The sequence below is a fragment of the Sander lucioperca genome, chromosome 3 (genome assembly GCF_008315115.2).
Source record: "Sander lucioperca isolate FBNREF2018 chromosome 3, SLUC_FBN_1.2, whole genome shotgun sequence".
NCBI classification, from domain to species: Eukaryota; Metazoa; Chordata; class Actinopteri; order Perciformes; family Percidae; genus Sander; species Sander lucioperca.
In genome coordinates this window covers 34426056-34447471 of record NC_050175.1, presented here as the reverse complement: position 1 = coordinate 34447471, position 21416 = coordinate 34426056, and the positions used below count along the sequence as shown (strand labels likewise).

Sequence of the window (21416 nt, the reverse complement as noted above, 5' to 3'; positions counted from 1 at the left end):
TTAAATTCAAATGTGTGACTTGATTAAATATATAATAAACAAATACAAATCTTAAAATCAAGTTCATAAAGTCATTTTCTTTGCATTCATTTGATTCCCAATCAAGATACACTGGTAAGAATGGCTTTCCATTGTTAATATGTACTTAAAAACAGTTCTGAAATGCAAAATAATAGAATTTTAATCATGTGATAAAACATGCAATTAATCGTGATTAACTATAGAAATTCAACGATTAATCACGATTAAGAAAATGTAATCGTTTGACAGCCCTAATAATAATACTATTATTGTTATTATATGTGTGTATTTATAGTTGACATATATATGTGTTATATTTACAAACATATTAGCATATTTTATATTCAGATGATGAATGTAGTGTAACCCTAACCCCTGCACTGTAATGTGTAATGTGATCCCGGTGCTCCCCTGCCTTGCAGCAAGTTTCACGTTGTTTTTGTCCTCCATCCGCTGGTGGGCGCTAGGACAAAATAAAGCCGGTTTTCATCAGCACAGAGCGGTCGAAGGAAGCTTTTGTTCCGGCTGGGCAGCAGCGTGTTTTGTTTGCAGCGTTCTACGCACGCCTCAGAACATTTAGCTGCAAAAATAATTTTCGCTAACCTCTGTTCTTTACCTCGACATGGTGAAACTATCTGCGGAGCTAATTGAGCAAGCTGCTCAATATACCAACCCTGTGAGAGACAGAGAGCTGGATTTACGAGGTTAGTTCACTCCCATTACGACAGCGTAACGTTAGTTGGATATGTAGTTAGCTTGTCCAGGTTTTACGCGGGCCTCACGCCCTAACAATTCTAAAACGTTTTAAGTGTTTTTATCCTCTTATATAGGTTACAACGATTACAGGTTAGCAAGGTAACGTTAGCTGTTACACAACACAAAGTTAGGTAAGTTAACGTCTGACAGCAGCCTAAGTTTTAACTAACGTAACGTTACCATAACCACTTTATGGTTATGCAAAGCTGCAAGTTAAAGCGATACTAAGACAATAGCATCCCCAGGTAAGTGCTGCTGCTGATCCCCAGAATTTAATGAATTGAGCTAAAAGAAAAAAATTCATTAAGTTGTCAGTGTGGCGTTCTCAAAGTACAAGAGAACCTGGGCTAGCCAATGTTAGCAGAGCTTGCTGACATGGCTTCCGGTGTTGTGCCGAGTTCTGTCTGCCCGCCGAGAATTGCACCTTTGCGTAAAATGAGGTATTTTACACAATTTGATTCTTATCACAGCTTGATTTGAAATGTCCGTACTGAGTGTTAAGCGGTAAATTATTATTCAGCAGAACTGATTGTAGCTGCAGAGATTTTCATCCCATGTTTTTTCAGCGCAGGTCATGATTTTGTTCTTTCACAAATATGTAATTACTTCCACCAACTAATCAAAGTATTCTCCTAAGCTAGAATCTGCCATTCAGAATCATTCAGAATACATACGAGTAGGGCTGGGCGATATGGCAAAAAAATATGATTACGATAATTTTTTCCATATTGATCAATATCGGTATTTATCAAGATATATAATTTGATAATGCTGCCAGGTTGAAGAGTAACCTGATAATGACTGAAGCCTGAAGAAACCAGAGGGTTCATTAGTTAAACTGTAGAATATAGTTTATTAACATAAAAAATAGAATAACATAATGTAACCTTGAACTGTGCAAACATGGCTTGGTTTAGAATATATTGTGTGATAAAAGAATATATTGAGTAACATATAAATGTAAACATTTAACTTTGCAAACATGCTTTATCTGCCTTAACAAAACAGTACAAGTTAGTAATGTAAATGCAAATAATGTAAATAAAACTAAAAGCTGCGACTACTATCACATTCACTTTTCATATGGGGGCAATGGTCACAAAAGATGACACGATTGATTGTTATTTTTCAGACCCACTAGCGCTGCTAACAGCAGAAGAACCACTAGGACGTTGGACAAAACTTGTGGGCAGACTAACGTTAACATGGGCCCGCATTTTCAAACTCTCGCTGTGTTCGCTGGGATGGTACCTTTTTCAAGTGACAAAAGATTGGTTGTGTTTCCCGTCTTGGTCGACACGGCATATTTTGCAGACCGTGTTAATCTGCGCTTCGTCGCTTTTGAGATATCCAAACCACTTCCATATAATTGATGTCCTGTTACCTTTTTGTCAACAATTTCCTCAGCTTTGGAGGATGACACAAGTTCACTTTCACCGTCGTTTTTCGTGCCCATGCCCCTCGGTTCCACTCATTTCTTCACCGCCGGTAGCTCAAACAATGCTCTGTGTAGGAAATGGGCGTGTACTTTGACGGGCAAGCCAAAAACCTCTTCTTCTATTGACGTTTTTTGGCGGTTGGCAAACAACTTTTGGTGTGCATTACCGCCACCTTCTGAAATGGATTGGCGTTTATTTCTGCTGTGTGATAGGCTGTTAGATCTATCCAAATCGAGTAAAATTTGTCCAAAGTTAATCATCGTTATCGACCTGAATTTTATTGCGATCCTATATCGAGATTGTTTTATCGCCCAGCCCTAGCTACATACGTAGGTACGTGGAGGCACGGACCCTACAGTGTAGCCTGACGTGCACCTCTTGAAAAATGTAACTACACGTCGTGGTGACGTACGTTGCTCGGCTTAGAGCTATTAGAGCTTTCTGAACTGCCTGTGAAATAGATCATGCTAATCTTTGGAGACAATACTCAATGCATTTTCATGTTTTTTCATCTCGCAGGTTATAAAATCCCAGTGCTTGAAAATCTCGGAGCTACTCTGGACCAGTTTGACACCATTGACTTCTCTGATAATGAAGTCAGAAAACTGGACGGCTTTCCTCTGCTCAAAAGACTGAAAACATTGCTAATGAACAACAACAGGATTTGGTAAGTTATAGCTGCTACACCCTGAATGGAAATATGATGAAATACTGGCCTCCGTCCTGCTTTTCACTGTTTACTAACCTTGCTTTCTGGTGCTTTTTGTGACGTTGAATGTGACACGCCAGAAAAAAACGCAGAAAGGCATACTCTACTGGTAATGGGAAAGGTGTCTATCGCCTATTTTTATAGAACCCGGATATACACACAAATCTTTGTTTATGTATAATGTTTAAGCCTTAATTACAGGTCCACATACCTGTTTGACCTCCAATTCACAATTGACTTCCAAGTCACTTACAGGCCTTTTCCCGGCTCAGAATGGGCCGTTGGGGGGAAATTTTGAGTGTCAAGATTTCATTTCCTGCATTCTGATACATTTTTAGGTACCAGTTTATGGTAAAATGTCTTTATTTATGTCAAGGAAAACACAAAATTCTGTTGGCAGGTAACAATTCAAAATCGAAAAAATCTAATGAGAACTAGTTAAAAGAGAAGGGGGGGCTTTCACATCCGGGACCTGGGCCCAGATCTGACTACACTTGACCCCAATGTCCAGTTTGTTTGATTAATATGAACAGGGCATTATTAGGGGTGGGAATCGATTGGCACCTTTCGATTCCGATTCAGAGACCAACGATTCGATTCTAAACAGATTATCGATGCATCTCGATGCAACAATTCTTTTATGTACATTTCCATGCGTGATTTTTAAAAATATACATATAAATCTGAGTTTGCTACTCAGTTTGCTCTTCCTAGACAAAGCAGCTAGACAAAGCTTAGATTTTGACATATACAGTATTTGTCACTCGCATCATTTGGATTGTAACGATTCTGATTCCAATTCCGATTCTTCCTTTCGATTCTGGTTCTTATCGATTCTCGATTCAGATTCTTTGAGGGGTGGAGTTGAAATGGGTCACATGACTATTTTCACAAATAAGAGGAAAGTTTTATTTTGATTCAATGGTGGGTTGCCGTTTGACGGGGCTTTTTCAACGTAAAATAAAGCCACACTAGAGCGCCGCTTACTGTGCTCCAAGGCTGCAACACAACAAGCGCCTGGTCGCTACGGAAACCAAAACTTGTTAAATTGGGAACCGATGATCAGATTGAAACCAAATCCTCCAAACGATTCCAATAAAGAAATAATTCTACTGGAATCCTATTTGTCACAGACAAATTGTAATGTAATGTTATGTCTACTGAGGTTTTTATTTTGTAGTCATTCCATGCTTAAGCCTTAAACATGCTTGTGAAAGTCACCTTCTCTCCCAGTAATCTTCCATGTCAGAGGCTCAGTCATGTTTAAAGGTGGAGAATTGGCTTTGGCCATTTTTGTGTGTGTTTCTTTCTTCACTCTTGCCTAAACTCTAAGTTGTTGTCCATTATCCCATCCTCTTTCAGTCACTCTGTTTTCTGATTTGTACTTTTAACACAAAGTAACTTAAAATAAGATAAAAAGCAACTCATTTTTTTAAGAAATCGATTATTACCTTAATCATAATCATAATTGAATCGTAACTTCATGAAATGTTTCTCCAGTCGCATAGGTGAGAACCTGGAGCAATCTCTGCAGAATCTGACAGAACTGGTTCTCACAAGCAACAACATTCAGGAGCTGGTGAGTACATTTTAGCAGCAGTAAGTACAATAGAACCATCTGAACATGTTAAGTTGTTTTATATGATCAAACTGGTAAAGACAAAGTTTACTGTTTCGCTGAAATACCAGAGAAATTGATATTCTTCTACAGTCTGGTGCAAAAACGATAACAACCCCTCTATAATTCTTACCTCTGTAAAGATTATTGTAATTTCACAATCTTGTGAACATAGCCATACTGAGAAATACAGAGAGAGTTGTGTGGAGCTGATAGTCTTAATTAGCTTTGTAGCAACTCATTTGGCAATGGCTCGAATGCAACGGACGTTCATTAATATCAAAAAGTTACGCACTAAAGCTTTAAATTTCACAGGTGTTCAACTTCTCTGGTATTTCACTGTATTTTGTTTTTTTTATTTTGCATATTTTCCCCATCCCCCTTTGAATGGGTTTACTGTGACCTCAGGTGGTGGTATATCATAAAACACTTAACCATAGTGTGTGTTTCTGAAGCATTATTCTCTTCATGTGTAGGGTGACTTGGACCCACTGGCCTCAGTGAAGACATTGACTCTTCTCAGGTACGAATCAACACTCAAAGATAGGGCTGTAACGATATGCGATATGAAACTGAAATCGCAACACTCAGATCCACAAACCCGTGTCGCGGTGTGAGAAGGCAGAATTGCCACACACCCCTTCCAACTCCCAGGGTTATCGACCTCGGCCAATAAGGACTCAGTCTGTTAAATAGGCGTAAAGTGGTCTCCCCTTGGATGGAAGGGTCTTCCTCACAATTCTGGACAAATTGCAACCCAGCGGCGAGACAAACTTCGCTCACTTGTCTCATCTATCTTGTGTCGCGAGCAATGCTGAAGAAACTGGCCGCCACTTCTTGAACTGAGCTCGGACTGATAGCTAGCTAGCTAACACTTGCTAGCTCAGCCTTTTACCGATAATGTCTAGTCTTCCACAAAATAACTTAAAGCGTAACTCTCGCCAAAATGCAACCTAGGGTCTTTTTGTGAATGTACCCGAGTCAAACTTTCGTTTAAAAGCATATTTAGGACGGAATCGCCACTTTTAAGATTTACCGTATTTTAATTTTTTGGTCAAATGGCCTTTTGAATGGGAGTGCTAGGAGCACTTTTATGCTAGCCTCAAAATAGCTATTTTTAAAACACTAAGAAGGCTTGACACAATATGAAACTTTGCTCGAAGTATCACCAGGGGCTCTACACCTTAACGAAAGCATTGACAACATTGTTTGTGTACAGAGTTTACTAAAAAAAGGTTTTGAGCAACTCACTGTAGCTGTTGTTCTTCCGGTCGCCGTCTATCGAGCCAGTCAAAAATAGTCGAGGGAGGAGAGTAAAGATGGAAAGCTCCTAAAGCTTAGTTCCATATAAATGCACGGATAATTCGTTGTTTTGTCGTTAGTGAAAAACAATATTGACCTTGTAGTTGGAAAAAGGAGCCTCATATAAGAATGACATTTCCTCCTATGGAGTCCGTTCATTCGCATTCTGAGATTGCCTATTTTTGACTGGGAAAATGGCAGATAGCGTAAACAACAACTGCTAACGTGAGTTGCTCAAAACCTTTCTTTTTAGTAAACTCTGGGTACACAAACAATGTTGTCAATGCTTTTGTTAAGGTGTAGAGCCCTTGGCGATACTTCAAGCAAAGTTTCATGTTGTGTCGAGCCTTCTTAGTGTTTTAAAAATAGCTATTTTGAGGCTAGCATAAAAGTGCCCCTAGCACTCCCATTCAAAAGGCCATTTGACCGAAAAACGAAAATACGGTAAATCTTAGAAGTGACGATTCCGTCCTAAATATGTTTTGAAACGAAAGTTTGACTCGGTACGTTCGCAAAAAGACCCTAGGTTGCATTTTGGCGAGAGTTGCGCTTTAAAGGAGCAGCTGGCGAGGCACAGCAATGCCGCTCAGAGCAAGTTGTCTCTAGCTGAACCCAAAGCGGGGACAGTCTACCGCGAACTCGCGCTACAATGAGGAAATTACACCAGAAAGCTGACGGTTAACCTGGCCTTGAGCTTCTTCTTTTAGTTAGCTGTCAGCTGTGCTAACTGAGAAACACTGCAGTGTTAACGTAAGCTTTAACGTAGCTTGGAGCTTCTTTTTTAGTGGGCTGTCAGCTGTGCTAACTGAAACACTCTAGCTAGCTCTTAGCTAACGTTAGTTATGTTAGCTTTGTTAGAGGTAACTTACTGTGCAATGCTGATTGCAAAGGGCCTCATGCGTCCAGAACAAGTAATTTCACAACTCGATATGACAGTGAGCTAGACTGAGACTGAATTGGTTTACTGTGTGGATTCAGCATGTTTGTGTTAACAAATGCTGCACTATTCTGCACATCATTTAATTGTCTCTGTTCAACTAATGTTCATGTATGTTAACGTATTTCCTGCAGCTGCTAACTCGTATAATGAAGATATACCATGTACCTAACACTTTTGAATCAAATCAATAATGATTTGGCTGTACTCACTCGTATCAACTGATCTGGCCTGATATCCTGTGGCTGCAACTGCTGTGTATCTTCCGGTACCTGGACACTCGTATTAAAATGTAATGTGACATTCAAAAATGCTCGAATCATCTCCACAATGGAGTTTAGTTCTCTTTGTTTTTCAACAGTATTTTGTTACAAAGAACACAGAAGTGTTATAGCTTTGGCTATTTATTTAATGTACTTATATTATATATAAGTATATATTGTATATTGTTAATAATTCGCATAGCTAATATTGTTCTTTGGTATTCAGTTTATACAGGTTTTTCCAATGTTATTAAATAACATAATTTTTTTGTTCTCAAAATCTCTCTTTTTTTCCTCTCCTCCAACACCCCCCGTGGGTTTGGTGTATCGTTACAGCCCTACTCAAAGATTATTTGGGTACTGAACTATTGTTTGCACTGCTGGATTATAATCATGCATGTTTGTAATAATCACTGAATCTCCAGCTTGTTAAGGAATCCAGTGACAAACAAGAAGCATTACAGGCTCTATGTCATCAACAAAATCCCACAGATCCGTGTGCTTGACTTCCAGAAGGTAAAGCTCAAGGTAAGTGCAAGGCAGCAGGTATATGGTGGCAATCTTTGAAAGTCCCAATTAAATGTGAGAAAGTCTTCAGTAAACCTGTATAGTATTTCAAGACCCGGCATGAGCTGTGAGTCATGGATCATACTTATTGGTAATCAAAGATAAACGGCAGTACGGATGTTGTTATTAACAATGTGTTAAACTTGTCTAAACCGGAGTTAACGTCCTGTTGAAAGTCTTAAGAAGTTCTGTTGAATTGTGCATTTTCCTGCCTGGCCTTGCCCCTCCCCCCTCCCCCCAGTTTGTACTTGATATGGGTTTTCACTTTAACTGTGTGATATCGTCATAGGAACGCCAGGAAGCAGAGAAAATGTTCAAGGGCAAACGAGGTGCTCAGCTTGCAAAGGATATTGCCAGGCGAACAAAAACGTAAGATGAAAGTCCATGTTAGACAGCAGCTCCTCAGAATCACTGGATCCTGGCTGACACAGGATTAAATAACGTAAAAAAAAAAAAATTTTACACTCACTGTCCCCACTAGTCATATGCAGTTTCTGTGTACATCAAAATACACGGTGATAGACAACCCTGTTTTTTCCTTTTTTGCAATGTGCAGTCATCTATGACAAAATTCCTGAAGGTTGAAAACATTTAAAATGATTTCAGAGTATTTCACAATGTGAACAAGAAAATCCAATTAAAAAACTCTGGGATCTGCATCAAAACCTAAATGGGCCTTAACTCTACCGTTTCTAAACCCAAAGTCAGAAACTTTCACCACAGTGTTGCTCAGGACTGCTGTCTCTGGACAATGTATCAGTTTATGTGACTCAAGAACAGATGCTATACAAGAGATTGACTACATTGGTTGAGAGGTCAGAGAAGCCCATGCGTGTCCATGTTGTCTTAATGAGGTGTGTTCCTTTCAGATTCACTCCTGGAGTGGCAGCACAGCTTGAGAAAAAGAGGACAGGGCCATCTCAAGCAGACGTGGAAGCCATCAAGGTTCACTTTGTTTTGTGTTTATGTTTGAGATCTGACCTTGTAATTTCCATCTCTCATCATTCAAAATGGGAAATGAGATGTTTGGAATTTCACAAAAAAACAAAACAAAACCTCACCATTCTTGACCCGATACGGGTTAGCAGCACCTAGGGCTGGTATTTCCAAATGATCTCACAGGATATTGATTGGATTAAATTATGATCTGATCTGAAATCCTGACGACACACCCCCCTGAAAAAAGAAAAATATTTTAATTGCATTAACGATGTGCGCTTGTTTAATTTCAGCGAGAATTGTGTTTTTTAACATTAAAGCATAGTAAAATGTCGTATATACCCACAATACAAGTTGGAACCTGAAAATGAGCATAACATGGGACCTTTTAAACTGAAAAACGTGCATGCAGGTTCTTTTGGGTGCAGTGACGCAGGGCTTTAAGTACTCCGGCCTGGTGTGGGATTTTTGTCCTATGACTATTTTAGAAAAACATTCATCATGTTCATCATATATATATATATATATATATATATATATATATATATATATATATATATATATATATATATATATATATATATATATATATATATATATATATATATATATACATATATATATACATATATACATACATACATACATACATACATACATACATACATACATACACACACACACACACACACACACACACACACACACACACACACACACACACGTACGTTAGTACAGGGGGGAGTGACAGGCTGCGGCTGGAACTCGGAAGAAGGATGGGAAATAGTTTTAACGTGACTTTAAAAGTCGACATCCAAGCCAAAATGCTTATGCTATCAATAGTTAGCTCGTTCTGGTTTCCTAACTGCGTCGCGAGTTACAGGAGCTTAGCTGGGAGCTTCATGAAGACGGCTAGCTAAAGTTAATGTTAGCTGTCCTACAGCTGTCCGAGTATATTCGACTTTATATATTACCTTCTACTGGCTGTATTCTCAGTAAAGTGACAATCTGCAAGAAACCAGTTGCTTATAAATCACTGAAATAGTAGTGGCAGCACCGTTTGGCTTAGTTATCAATGCCAATAGCATCGTGGCTAACACTATTGTTACTTAGTTTATGACAAATCGTTTCTGTGCTTTCTAACATGACGTCATTGTGCTAACCGAGCACTGTTAGCCTTTACAACAGAGCCGCTTCAATACACTTAGTTAGATAATGTTTCATTACAGAGGTCTCTGCTAATTTGTGTTTGTCACTGTGTGCGTGGTCGAAAATAATGTAAACAGAGAGCGGCGTGCCAGAAATGCAGTGCGCCATGACGTAGGACCCCTTCAAGGCCAGGCTGATGTTGGAAGTCCTTCTAGTGGACAGAACGTGTAACAACAAGCACATGCTGATAGTGGCATTGACAATGCATAAGCCGGAGTAGTGTAGTGCATATTTATAACGGGCTGCATTTGATCATTTAATATTCAAATATTAATCGAATATTTAAAAAAAAAAAAAAAAAAAAAACTACATTTGAATGGTATTATAGAGGAAGACTGACAGCTCTAATAGACAGGCACATAACGTTGGCTAGCTGACATTAGCTTCACTTCAGCATAGCTAAATCATAGATTAAAACGCTGTGTATAGGTTTGTCTTTCAATCTATGATGTAATTCCAACTAATTTCCCTTTTTAAAGTTGAACCTAGACCATCACATACATCAACAAAGCCAGCTAGCTTGCTAACCTGCTAGCTACCTAACATAGAAGTCAGCACAGTAAAGTTTGTTGCTGTTTGCATGACCTAGGCTTAATTAGCGATCACCCTCGTTTTTAGTAAGTGAGAATTCAAGTAGCTTGCTAGTTGACATGTTGGGTTGCCGTCGGTATAGTCTTACTAAAGCTATACATTATACAAAGGTATACTTTTGTAGATTTGGACGAGAGAGCTTTGCTACCACTTACTACTACTTTCGTAAAATAGTCTGGCCTTTTCTTTTCTGTTCTGATCCAGGGGCTGGGACTTGAGGTCTGAAAATCCCTATCTGGTCATATCTGGATCACCATGATCCAACCTGCCAATTTTTTTTTAAAATACTGGGACAAAGTCGCTGAGAAAAGGGAGATTTCATTTTCCAGACCATTCTGATCCAGTTTTGAAATACTGGGCCCCTAATGACTCCACCCACTGATTTTAAAATAAAAATAACATTGAGATGAGGTTGAAAGAAAAAGCCAGTGGGGAACCTTGACTGAATGCATGTTTTGATCAAACTGCCGTTTTCAATTTTCAAGAATGCACACTTATGCATAACTTAAAAATGTGTCATTTTTCACTCCTAATATATGTTGGTTAAAATGTACCTTTTGAAGCATGTTCCTATCGGCATATGCTGTGATATAATCAACTTGATGAAGTAATGTCAGTGCAACCACTTTGGAGATGAAGCACTACTGATGTATTAAAATAACCTGGATGAAGATTCAGATCTTTAGCCTGCTGAATGAAAATTGATCTCTGAAAATCTTTTTATAATTCGTCAGACCATGTTAGCTGAGATTTTGTGTTTGCATTTCAGAATGCCATCGCTAATGCTTCATCGTTGGCAGAGGTGGAGAGGTTGAAAGGGATGCTGCAGGCTGGTCAGATCCCAGGACGCGATCTGAGACAAGGTCAGTGCTGACAAAATACTATTTGATTAATACAGTCAAAGATTAATTGGTTTGTTGAGGCTGATGAATCATTTTTGATTTGCATTAAGACATTTGGCCAGAATTCCTCACATAGCCTTGTGACAAAACTGTACTGAGGATATTCAGTCCTTCCAGAAAAATGCAGAGTTTTTTTGTGATTGTTGCGGGCAAAAATCTTGGATTATGCGGCACGTTTTCTTAAAAAATGCGATGGAATATGCAGGATATTTATGCAATTTTATGTGATGAAATTGCGGGAACTTGCAAAAATTGCGGGAACTTGCAAAAACTGCGGTTTCATCATGGCTTCATCGCGGGGTTTGCAGCTTTTCGATGATGTTCACGTCGCGTAATTACGTCGCTTCATAACGTTCCCATGGCAACAGGGGAAAATGGCTGCTCTTGTGTGAAGTAAACGCAACATTTTTCAACTTTCTAATAAGATATGTGACTTTATTGCAACAAAAATGCGGGGATTATGAAATCATGCAAGCCCCGCATATTTTGCGCGGAAATCAGGAATTTATGCGCCGTAAGTGCGGCGTATTTGAAAAAATGCGCCCCCCGCATAAATGTGCAGACTTTGGCTGGTTATGCATTGAATTATGCAATTGCATAATCACGTTTCTCTTGAGGGACTGAATATTGCGAGCCAATCGCAGTAGAAGTTTCTAAATGCGAATGGTTATCCAAAGCCTGATATCTCATCGTCCTCTGTGCCTTGGAGTGCCATTGTTTTCCAAAAAACTACCATAGCAACGGTTATAGAAAATTACTGGGCCTTCTTTTAGAAATGAAACAATGTATTACATTTTTTTTTTTCTTCAATAACATTGTATTTCAAGCAATTCATGGATGGATTTGGTCATTTGTACGATCAGGTCCAGCTGATGTGGTAGAGGAGGAAGAAGAAGAGGAAGAGGATGACAGTGCACAGATGGAGTCACATATGGGTGGAGGTCCTGGAGAAGAGATGAATGAGGGTGACCAGGAGGATGATGAAGAAGACATGGATGAAGAGCCACAAGTTAATGGCTCCTGAGTTCCTGGAAATAATATTTTTTTTTTTTGTTTTTTCAGTGTGTAGATTTCTTGTGTTGGACATACATCTACCAGGGCTGTTTTATTTTGTATAATGACATACATTAAACTGATTTCTTATATTGCTGTGTGGGACCAATTTCTTTAAGCAGTTGGCATTCTCAGCTAATTGCAGTCCACCTATATGGTCTGCTTGTTAATGTCCTATATTTTAGAAGGGTATCACACTTCCATACAGTTGGGAGTCCCAAGAGATGGATTAAAAAGTGGTAACAATCTAAATTATAAAGGCTAGGACATCAATGACTTTCAGTAACTATTACAAGGCATGCTCCATAGAACACTAGATTTTACCAAAGACGAATCGGTCATGAGCATGCACCCACTGAGCAGAAAAACTAGTGAGAGCCACTGCACAGTGAACGACTTATCCAGCAAGCTAACACAGTAGCACTGAGCAGTAACAGTGAACTATAAATTAAAAGAATTTCATGAATGAAAAACAAAATGTTCTTCCACAAACACCCAATGGCCATCCAAACACTCCTGTCTATTCACTCAAATCGGGAAAAGAGTGTAAAGAGTGAGGGCCCCTTCCCTACTTTCGAATCCTACACTCCTTACTTCCAGCGCCCTTGCTCGCCCCACACCAGTTTTTCAAAAGTAATCCAGTGGGATTTCGGATCACGGATTGGATCAAATCTTGGAAATGGGTTTTTCAAAAGCAAAAGGGATTCCGAACTAAAATCAGATCACGTAATCCGATTTTACATTTCATCTGGATCAAACCAGGATTATCCTAATCCCATCAGAAGGGTGGATTCAGTTGTGATTTTTCGAACCAAATAAAATCAGATTTTTTTGAATGATCACAAAATCAATGTTTACTGATATATACATTTCTTCATATTTGAAGCATATGTGAAGCATGTCACATCTAATGAGATATGGTAAACAAAAAAAACAAAACATAAAATAAAGAATGTAAAATGTTTCTCTTTATTACAGTTTTTCTGTTTCTTAAAATTAAAACAAACAATGGCTATTTGTGGTCACCGGTATTTTGCCTACCTGTTGTTCTTTGCTAAGCCAGTAGTCTACACTGTTGGTTCCATTTAAGGCTCTGGTAAACAGGATTTGGTTATCCTGAAATTTGGTATTTGGATCACAGTGATCCAATCCAATGTTCCTTTAAAAAAAACTGGCATAAAAGTAAGATGGATCAGGTGATCCTGGATAGCAAAAGATGAGATTTCCAAATCCGTATCAATTTGATCCAGATTAAATTTTTTGAAAAACTGGGCCCTGGTCTCTACATTGATTTTCAAACACCAGTTCTCCAGCTCGACTTTGGAGTCAACTTCAGACCTGTTGAGTTTTGTGACTGCATCTTGCAGTCTGGCCGCACCTTAACACCTGGCAAAGTACTCAAAGCACTACTCTGTGGTAGTCCCCTACAGAAGGTGTCTCCAGGACCACGTTTTTCCATGATGACACATAACGTAAAGTCAATACTAGCATCTCTGTCGCGGCTGTTATCTAGCTCAAATAGTCGGGAATGGGACCTTGCTGGTATTCTGGGAGCAACGGGAGGAGATGGTGTACAGGACACCCAGAAACCGGTTGTGGGATATTTGAAGGAGATGGGAATATGCGCAAGTATTAAAACCCTTGTATTGTCCTTCGTGTCATGGGGACTTGGTTAGTTTATTTACATTTTGTATTAGCCTGTCCCACACGGGTCTCTGGGGGGGGGGGCAGTTCACGGGAAATGACATCACATAGTACACGGGGGACTTCTTATATACTGTCTATGGGGGGACCCAAAGCTCAATGCCAGGCCAATGCAAAAACGTCAAATAAACTGAACAGACCGAAGGACAAGGTTTAAGGTGTTACTTGCTTATTTTTTCCCTTTCATTATTATTAAAGCTATGCAATTTTTGTTTATTTATTTACCTTACGATGTAAAGTAATCCAGGGAACTTAAAAATCCCCAATTTTTTCCTGTCGGAACACGGACGTTTAGTTCTAAGAACTGCAAAAATCCCTCCGGTCGGAAAGCCCCTTATCTCACTGCATACTCCGGTACAGTGGGTGGCGCAGTAACACGCAGTAAAAAAAAAAGCAGCCAGTTCTAACAAATATGGTTGACGTGGGAAGGAGCCGATAAGGTTTGCGACGCCACACGGGAGATACGTTTTCGTGCCCTAGCTAATCGGACAGCGTTTATTTTAGTCTGATATGGATGATGTGGAGATTACAGACGTCAATGACGATGGCTCGCCCTACCAGGTGGAGAAGGCGCCCCTCAAAAACCAGGATCTGAGTTCCATAAGCGTAACTGGTAATGTGGCATGATAACAAGACAAACTCATTTAATGTAGGATTAACGTTACTTCTGATTGAACTAACACAAATAGTGTCTTGAGTAACAATTAACGTTAGCGTGCTCGTAGTTAGCGCTGTTTGTTTTGAAATAACGTTACACATTAGATGTTCACATTATTTGGAGTCTAAAACCTACACGTCATTTGCCAACAGACGGTACTGTGAGCAACATGACATTTGAAAAAGCTGCTGACCCAGTTTTACTTGTGTAAACTCCGGTGTTGCGTTTGTCTGAACTGAAACGATTAATGTATTATTCTTATTATTATTCTTATTACTATAAGTACGGCAGAAACGGAGACCTGTCGAAACGACGATTGGCTAAGTCACGACGTGCCCTTATCTAATTTGTCACGTCCGAATCACGTGACCCTCTCCGGAAGAAAACAAACTTAACAAACTTTACTTTTGTAAATATACAAAAGATGAAGGATGGAACTGAATCTACAATTGTATAAATAATGCTACAACAAAAATTATACTGACAATCGAGAGACAAAAGGTTGAGTTTATGACAACCAAACAAAAAAAGAGAAACATTCAGGCAGACAAAGAGCACAGAAGGGCAAGACAAGAGACACAAGGATTGAGATTAGGGCTGCAACTAACTATTTTCATAGTCGATTAATCTGTCGATTATTTTCTCGATTAATCGATTAGTTGTTTGATCTATAGAAATGTCAAAACATGGTGAAAAATGTGGATCAGTGTTTCCCAAAGCCTAAGATGATGTCCTTAAAATGTCTTGTTTTTTTTTTAATAAAAAAATGACAAACGATTAATCGATTATCAAAATAGTTGGCGATTAATTTAATAGTTGACAACTAATCAATTAATTCATCGTTGCACCTCTAATTGAGATTGAGATTTTCTATTCATATTTACCATACATTTCAGCGATTTAAAGTAGAAAGCAAAATTACAAATGAACACGGCGAAAGAGGGACTACAACCTTTCCCCTTTATAGGTATGAATATATTTACCCAAAATAATGACGTTTGAAATGTTTGCATCCAAGTTGTCTATAAAATAAATTATATTGTAGTAAATGACAGTATGTTATCAAATTGTAATGATAACCAATCACAAATATCAGACCAAATATAATAATGAATATCATATTAATCCATGTAAGGAGCTGGAAATCCACCTTGTTTTATTAATAAATTCAACAACTTATCTCAGTTACTCATATTTTAACCAATATTTTTTCTGTCATCCCATATTCTTTTTATTAACGTGATCTGAGTTATTAAAACTTAATTGTAAATCTATTTATTTTTTTTATCTGGCATCTGTCAAATAAAGTTATTTTAAAAGAAGATGCATGATGTGTTTGCTCCTGCCCCCCACAGTAGGAGAGCTTGTGTCCCAGTATGGATGGTACCTGCTGGTTGTGACTGTTCTGGTCTACCTGCTCATCCAGCACCTGAGCAAGAGGAGATCCAGCCAGAGCTCTCGCAGCTCCCCCCCACAAACACCGCAAGGTCAGCACCAGGACTTCCAGTACCTGTTTACACATACATGCTACAAAGTTACCAAGACAACGCTAGATCAAGAAAATATGAGTCAATGGAATCAAACACAATCTCATATTATTCAGTGTATCATGCTACATATACTTTACACTAGTTAAAAAAAAAGCTCCATGATTCCATCTGATGCAGGTGTTGCCTACTGTAGCACCAGTCTGTGGAAATATACAGTATTTGTGTTTCCAGACTATTGCCCCTATTCTGTAAACACGTTTGTTTTTACCCCCATTTTTCATGAGCTGAACTCAAAGATCTAAGACTTTTTCTATGTACACAAAGGCTTATTTCTCTCAAATATTGTTGACAAATCTGTCTAAATCTGTGTTAGTGAGCACTTCTCCTTTGCCGAGATAATCCATCCACTTCACAGGTGTGGCATATCAAGATGCTGATTAGACAGCATGATTATTGCACAGGTGTGCCTTAGGCTGGCCACAATAAAAGGCCACTCTAAAATGTGCAGTTTTATCACACAGCACGATGCCACAGATGTCGCAAGTTATAAATAGGCCTTTTGTGTACATATAAAAAGTCTTAGATCTTTGAGTTCAGCTCATGAAAAATGGGGGCAAAACCAAAAGTGTTGCGTTTTATAATTTTGTTCAGGGTATAAACTTTAGAATTTCTAATGATGATACAAGCAGAGCTTTTTTCATGGCGTTTGGAGCAGGCAGCCAGCACAGCTAAAATGTTAACCACTGTATGAGAGATTGCGGGCCAGAGCGAGCTTGATGTTGTCAAAAGCAAGGCAATAAAGTATGGCATGCAACTGAACGCACACTCGGCTATGCCTGTATGTCACAGTCTGCAAAACAGCGTTGCCCAAAGTGCAAGATGTTTGATAGTGGAATATCGTCCAACTTTCTGCGTAGGAGTGGGGACTAAATGGCCACAATGATGGGCAAATACATGTTTTTCCAAGGGCTGACTGGACAATCCCAAATATAATCCTGGATTGCTAAGGATTCCAAATGGGAAAAGAAAGCTAGATGCAAACTTTGTCTCCAACATGTAAGCCATATGAAAGGGCAAAAGCACTGTAGTCTTGTAAGAGCATCCTTTGCACCCAGAGTCATGACGTTTTGGCCCAACCAAACAAGAGATAAAGATCGACCACAACAAGTAATGAACCTGCCAATGCAATTTACATAATAAACATCTAGCTATTTGCACTCAGATGTCAAATATTGTCTGAAAAATCTGGAAATTTGAGTCTGGAAAAGTATTACATTTTGAAATGGAAAAATGTCTAGGAACCCTGAATCTAGATCAGCTAAGAGTTTGGTCATTGTGATTCACTTTTTATAAGTGAAGGGCTAAATGTCAGTTTTTGTTTTTTTTTTCTTCATAAAGATGCCGTGTTAGTGGCAAGAAGACAAGAAGCCATGGAAGCAGCTCGGAGAAAGATGCAAGAGGAGCTTGATGCCAAAGCTAGCATCTTCAGAGAGAAACAGAAACAGGTGCAGTAGTGAAATGACATGTTTAAAAGAAAGATGATGGCCTGCCCATAATGTCAGACCTGAACTGAATATGTGATGTATTTTGTGAACAGCAAGAAGAAGAGAAGAGGAAGCAGAAAATAGAGATATGGGAGTGTATGCAACAGGGAAAGAGTTACAAAGGAACTGCACAACCTTCTCAGGTGAGTTTATTCACCTGGAACTATGTATTTTTCTAGAGTTCCTTAATCTACTGTGGACACATTTTAAAATGCGATTTAACATTTCAAACCGTATTGAACAGGATTTATTTCAAATCATTTTCTAGAAGTTAACGTAAAATACCAAAATACTGCCAGGGATGTAATGATACCTTTAGCTCGCATTTCACACATTTGTCATGATGCAGAAACAATTTAGTAGTTTGTCACACAGCAGCAGTTGGTAAGCTTGCTGAGGAGTTGGAGGTGCTTACTGTGGCTGCTCTGTCTTGTCCCATTACTCCCCGAAGTACTTCAAACTGATCTGCTGGCACAATAACAGCCACCCCTCCGGATAACGTTACTCTGTTTAGTGTCAGCAGGTTTAAGAGCATTTGGTCTCCTCTGACTCTTTTAAGATCACTGTGTGTTTTTGTATAATTGATCACACAACTGTTGTCACTGACATAGGGCGTTTTCACACATACCTCATTTGGTCCGGACTTTCGGACTTTTCAGTTTGATCCGAACCAAAATGACAGGTGTGAAACCTCCCCCGGACCACGGTCCGGATCAAAAGACCAAATTTTGGTCCGATAAAAAGAGGTGGTCTCGGTCCGGACCAAACTGAACCATGGTCCGGTTCGTTTACAGTGTGAAAGCATTTTTTTGGATGGTTCGGACTTTCGGACCAAATACAAGAAGCTCTCCTTGTGTTACAAGACCGGGGAAGCTCCTTTTAAGGAATAGCTCAGTGCTTAGGGCTACACAAGAGAGTGACGGTGAATGCACTCAGAGCAGAGAATACATCAGCAGTTTATTTGTTAAGTGGTAGTAAATGTACGGTGTAGGTCTCCGTTTGTCTCTGAATAAATTCTCCAGAAAGTTCCCGTGTCTGGCTTCTCAACATCACAACAAAACAAAAAGAGCCGCGGCAGTAGGGGAGAGCAGCTGTCAGTTGAAAAAACTCCGACACAGAGAGAGATACGAGAGGACGGGGTGGCCCGTCTACAAACCAATCAATTATAAGTATCTGGAGACGCAGCTCACGTATGTGATGACGGCAGGACGTAGTTTTGTCACGTATAGATCTTTAGTGCGCTTGGATAACTGCAGTGTGAAACCAAAACTTACCGGATCAAATGTATACAATAAAAAATAAAAAAAACATGAACCTTGGTCAGGACCTTGGTTCGGACTTTCATGTGTGAAAACGCCCATATTCTCTGTTTTAAACGGTGATTTGATCAAAGGTTGTAAAGGCTGTTAATCAAGACTAACCCATTTACACAGATAAGTGTGGTCATGATCTGAGTCCCTCACTGTAGTGTCTGATCAATCCTTATTACTGCAGGCCACTGGAGAGGCCAGCTCATCAACAACAGTGTTGAAACCAAAGGCAGACAAGAAGCCACTTCGCGGTGCAGGTATGTACTTCACAGGAGCTGGAGCACAGTCGGCACACACTGCAGCTTTAAATAGTTAAAATAATTTTTAAATATCTGACATGTCCTTTTATCTACACAATGTACCTAGAATTCTTAATGTATTGTAGTTATTTTATTTGTAAGGGACCATGTATAATATTAAACATAAACAGCCTGAATTTCAGTGTGGGATGGCGAGTATTGCACATAATTATATACACACACACACACACACATATTTTAAAGAATGAATATCAGGCACTGTTAAATTAAGTTAAGTTACCATGAGATGTATTGTACCAGAGATGGCTTACAGTCTCTTGGCAGGTCACAATTAAAAAATGTACAGTATCTCACAAAAGTGAGTACACCCCTCACATTTTAGTAAATATTTCATTATATCTTTTAATGGGACAACACTGAAGAAATTACACTTTGCTACGATGTAAAGTATTAAGTGTACAGCTTGTATAACAGTGTAAATGTGCTGTCCCCTCAAAATAACTCAACACAGCCATTAATGTCTAAACCGCTGGCAACAAAAGTGAGTACACCCCTATGTTAAATTCCCATAGAGGCAGGCAGATTTTTATTTTTAAAGGCCAGTTATTTCATGGATCCAGGATACTATGCATCCTGATAAAGTTCCCTTGGCCTTTGGAATTAAGATAGCCCCACATCATCACATACCCTTCACCATACCTAGAGATTGGCATGGTTTTATGTCGGTTAGCCTAATAGCTGGTTTGATTTGCATTGAGAGATGATTTTATGGAAAGTACTCCATGCCAATCTCTAGGTATGGTGAAGGGCATGTGATGATGTGGGGCTATTTTAATTCCAAAGGCCAAGGCACATTTACACTGTTATACAAGCTGTACACTTAATACTTTACATTGTAGCAAAGTGTAATTTCTTCAGTGTTGTCCCATTAAAAGATATAATGAAATATTTACTAAAATGTGAGGGGTGTACTCACTTTTGTGAGATACTGTATACTGTGACACACCATTTGCCACAAGTGTATGTTAGACACATTATACTTGCGGTGGTATTGCTTCCACCCATTGACACTGTGGTTCCTCTTCTACTGTTCTCCTTCCCCAGTTATTTCCTGTCACCTCTACTTTGCCATTTTTGATCAGACCAGGCTGAATAAAGTGTTTCACTTCTCACTCTGGTTAAAAGTTTCAAGCCTATTTCACCTCTGACCACAGCAGCACCTCTGATGCTCTGTTGCACCAGTAAACACCCCCGTCAGGGGATAGACCCACCTTAAAAATCAGTGCTTCGCCTGCAAAAACGCACGTCTGCATTTCTAACTCACTGTAATTATGATTTTACAAGTAAACAATCTTTTATGCGCAGACACATTTCCATGGCGGAAGTATTCATGTTGGATGGGTCAGCAGTGAGCAATCTGATCTTGTATGTGTTTCAGACTACAATCCCCTGACTGGACAGGGAGGAGGCTCCTGCTCCTGGAGACCTGGCAGGAGAGGACCGTCATCTGGTGGATGAGGTTAAAGAAGGTCAGAGACATTGGTCTGTATGACCTTTGACCTCTGACATCCTGATGGGCACACTGACTGACTGAACCAAGCTGACAATAGCACCAAACCCACGCTTTATAAAAATGTTTTTTTTTTTTTTTTTTTAACTTGCTCCATACTTTCAGTGGGTGTTAGCATCGTTGGTAGCATATACCTGCTATCCTGTCTGCTTGTTTATTCACTCTCTAATCTCTCTGCCTTATTAAGCATCAAAGATACTGTGATAAAAATGAATCATACTGAAATACAATTAATACATACAAATGCATTTTGGAATTGAAAGCTTATAATGACGCCATTCCTGTAAACGGTATGTAACCATTAGGTTTGGCTGATGAATTTCACAGTCAGTGTGTTTTTTCTCATATATATGTTTATGTGTACCACCATAGCTTTAGACTTGATATTACTACAGCAGCTGTAGCTGGTGGGCATATGGTTAATTAGTTAACATTTTGAACAAAATGTAAGGAGGGTATGTCTGTTTTTTTTATGCAATAAAGATTTGGTCACTGGGTATTTGTCCAGCTGGGAATCCACAAGCACCTGCAGGTGCACAATGCTATAAACACTTATCCAGGAAGTCTCATTGGC

General features: G+C 39.2%; 2 protein-coding genes across 2 annotated transcripts; both read left to right on the top strand.

Moving 5' to 3' along the window:
• Positions 1 to 490: 490 nt before the first annotated feature.
• On the top strand, positions 491 to 12398 carry snrpa1 (small nuclear ribonucleoprotein polypeptide A'). Its single transcript, XM_031292686.2, has 9 exons — positions 491 to 725; positions 2736 to 2883; positions 4426 to 4504; positions 5020 to 5066; positions 7471 to 7573; positions 7902 to 7981; positions 8482 to 8557; positions 11121 to 11214; positions 12117 to 12398. Exons 1-9 carry the CDS (start codon positions 644 to 646, stop codon positions 12275 to 12277), a joined length of 870 nt encoding a protein of 289 aa, XP_031148546.1. The 5' UTR covers positions 491 to 643; the 3' UTR covers positions 12278 to 12398.
• Positions 12399 to 14067: 1669 nt separating this feature from the next.
• selenos (selenoprotein S) lies at positions 14068 to 21339 on the top strand. The gene is made up of 7 exons (XM_031292687.2): positions 14068 to 14092; positions 14415 to 14623; positions 16024 to 16155; positions 17557 to 17663; positions 17756 to 17845; positions 19197 to 19269; positions 20711 to 21339. The coding sequence occupies exons 2-7, from the start codon at positions 14521 to 14523 to the stop codon at positions 20788 to 20790; spliced, it is 585 nt and encodes a 194-aa protein (XP_031148547.1). The 5' UTR covers positions 14068 to 14092; positions 14415 to 14520; the 3' UTR covers positions 20791 to 21339.
• The last annotated feature ends 77 nt before the right edge of the window (positions 21340 to 21416 follow it).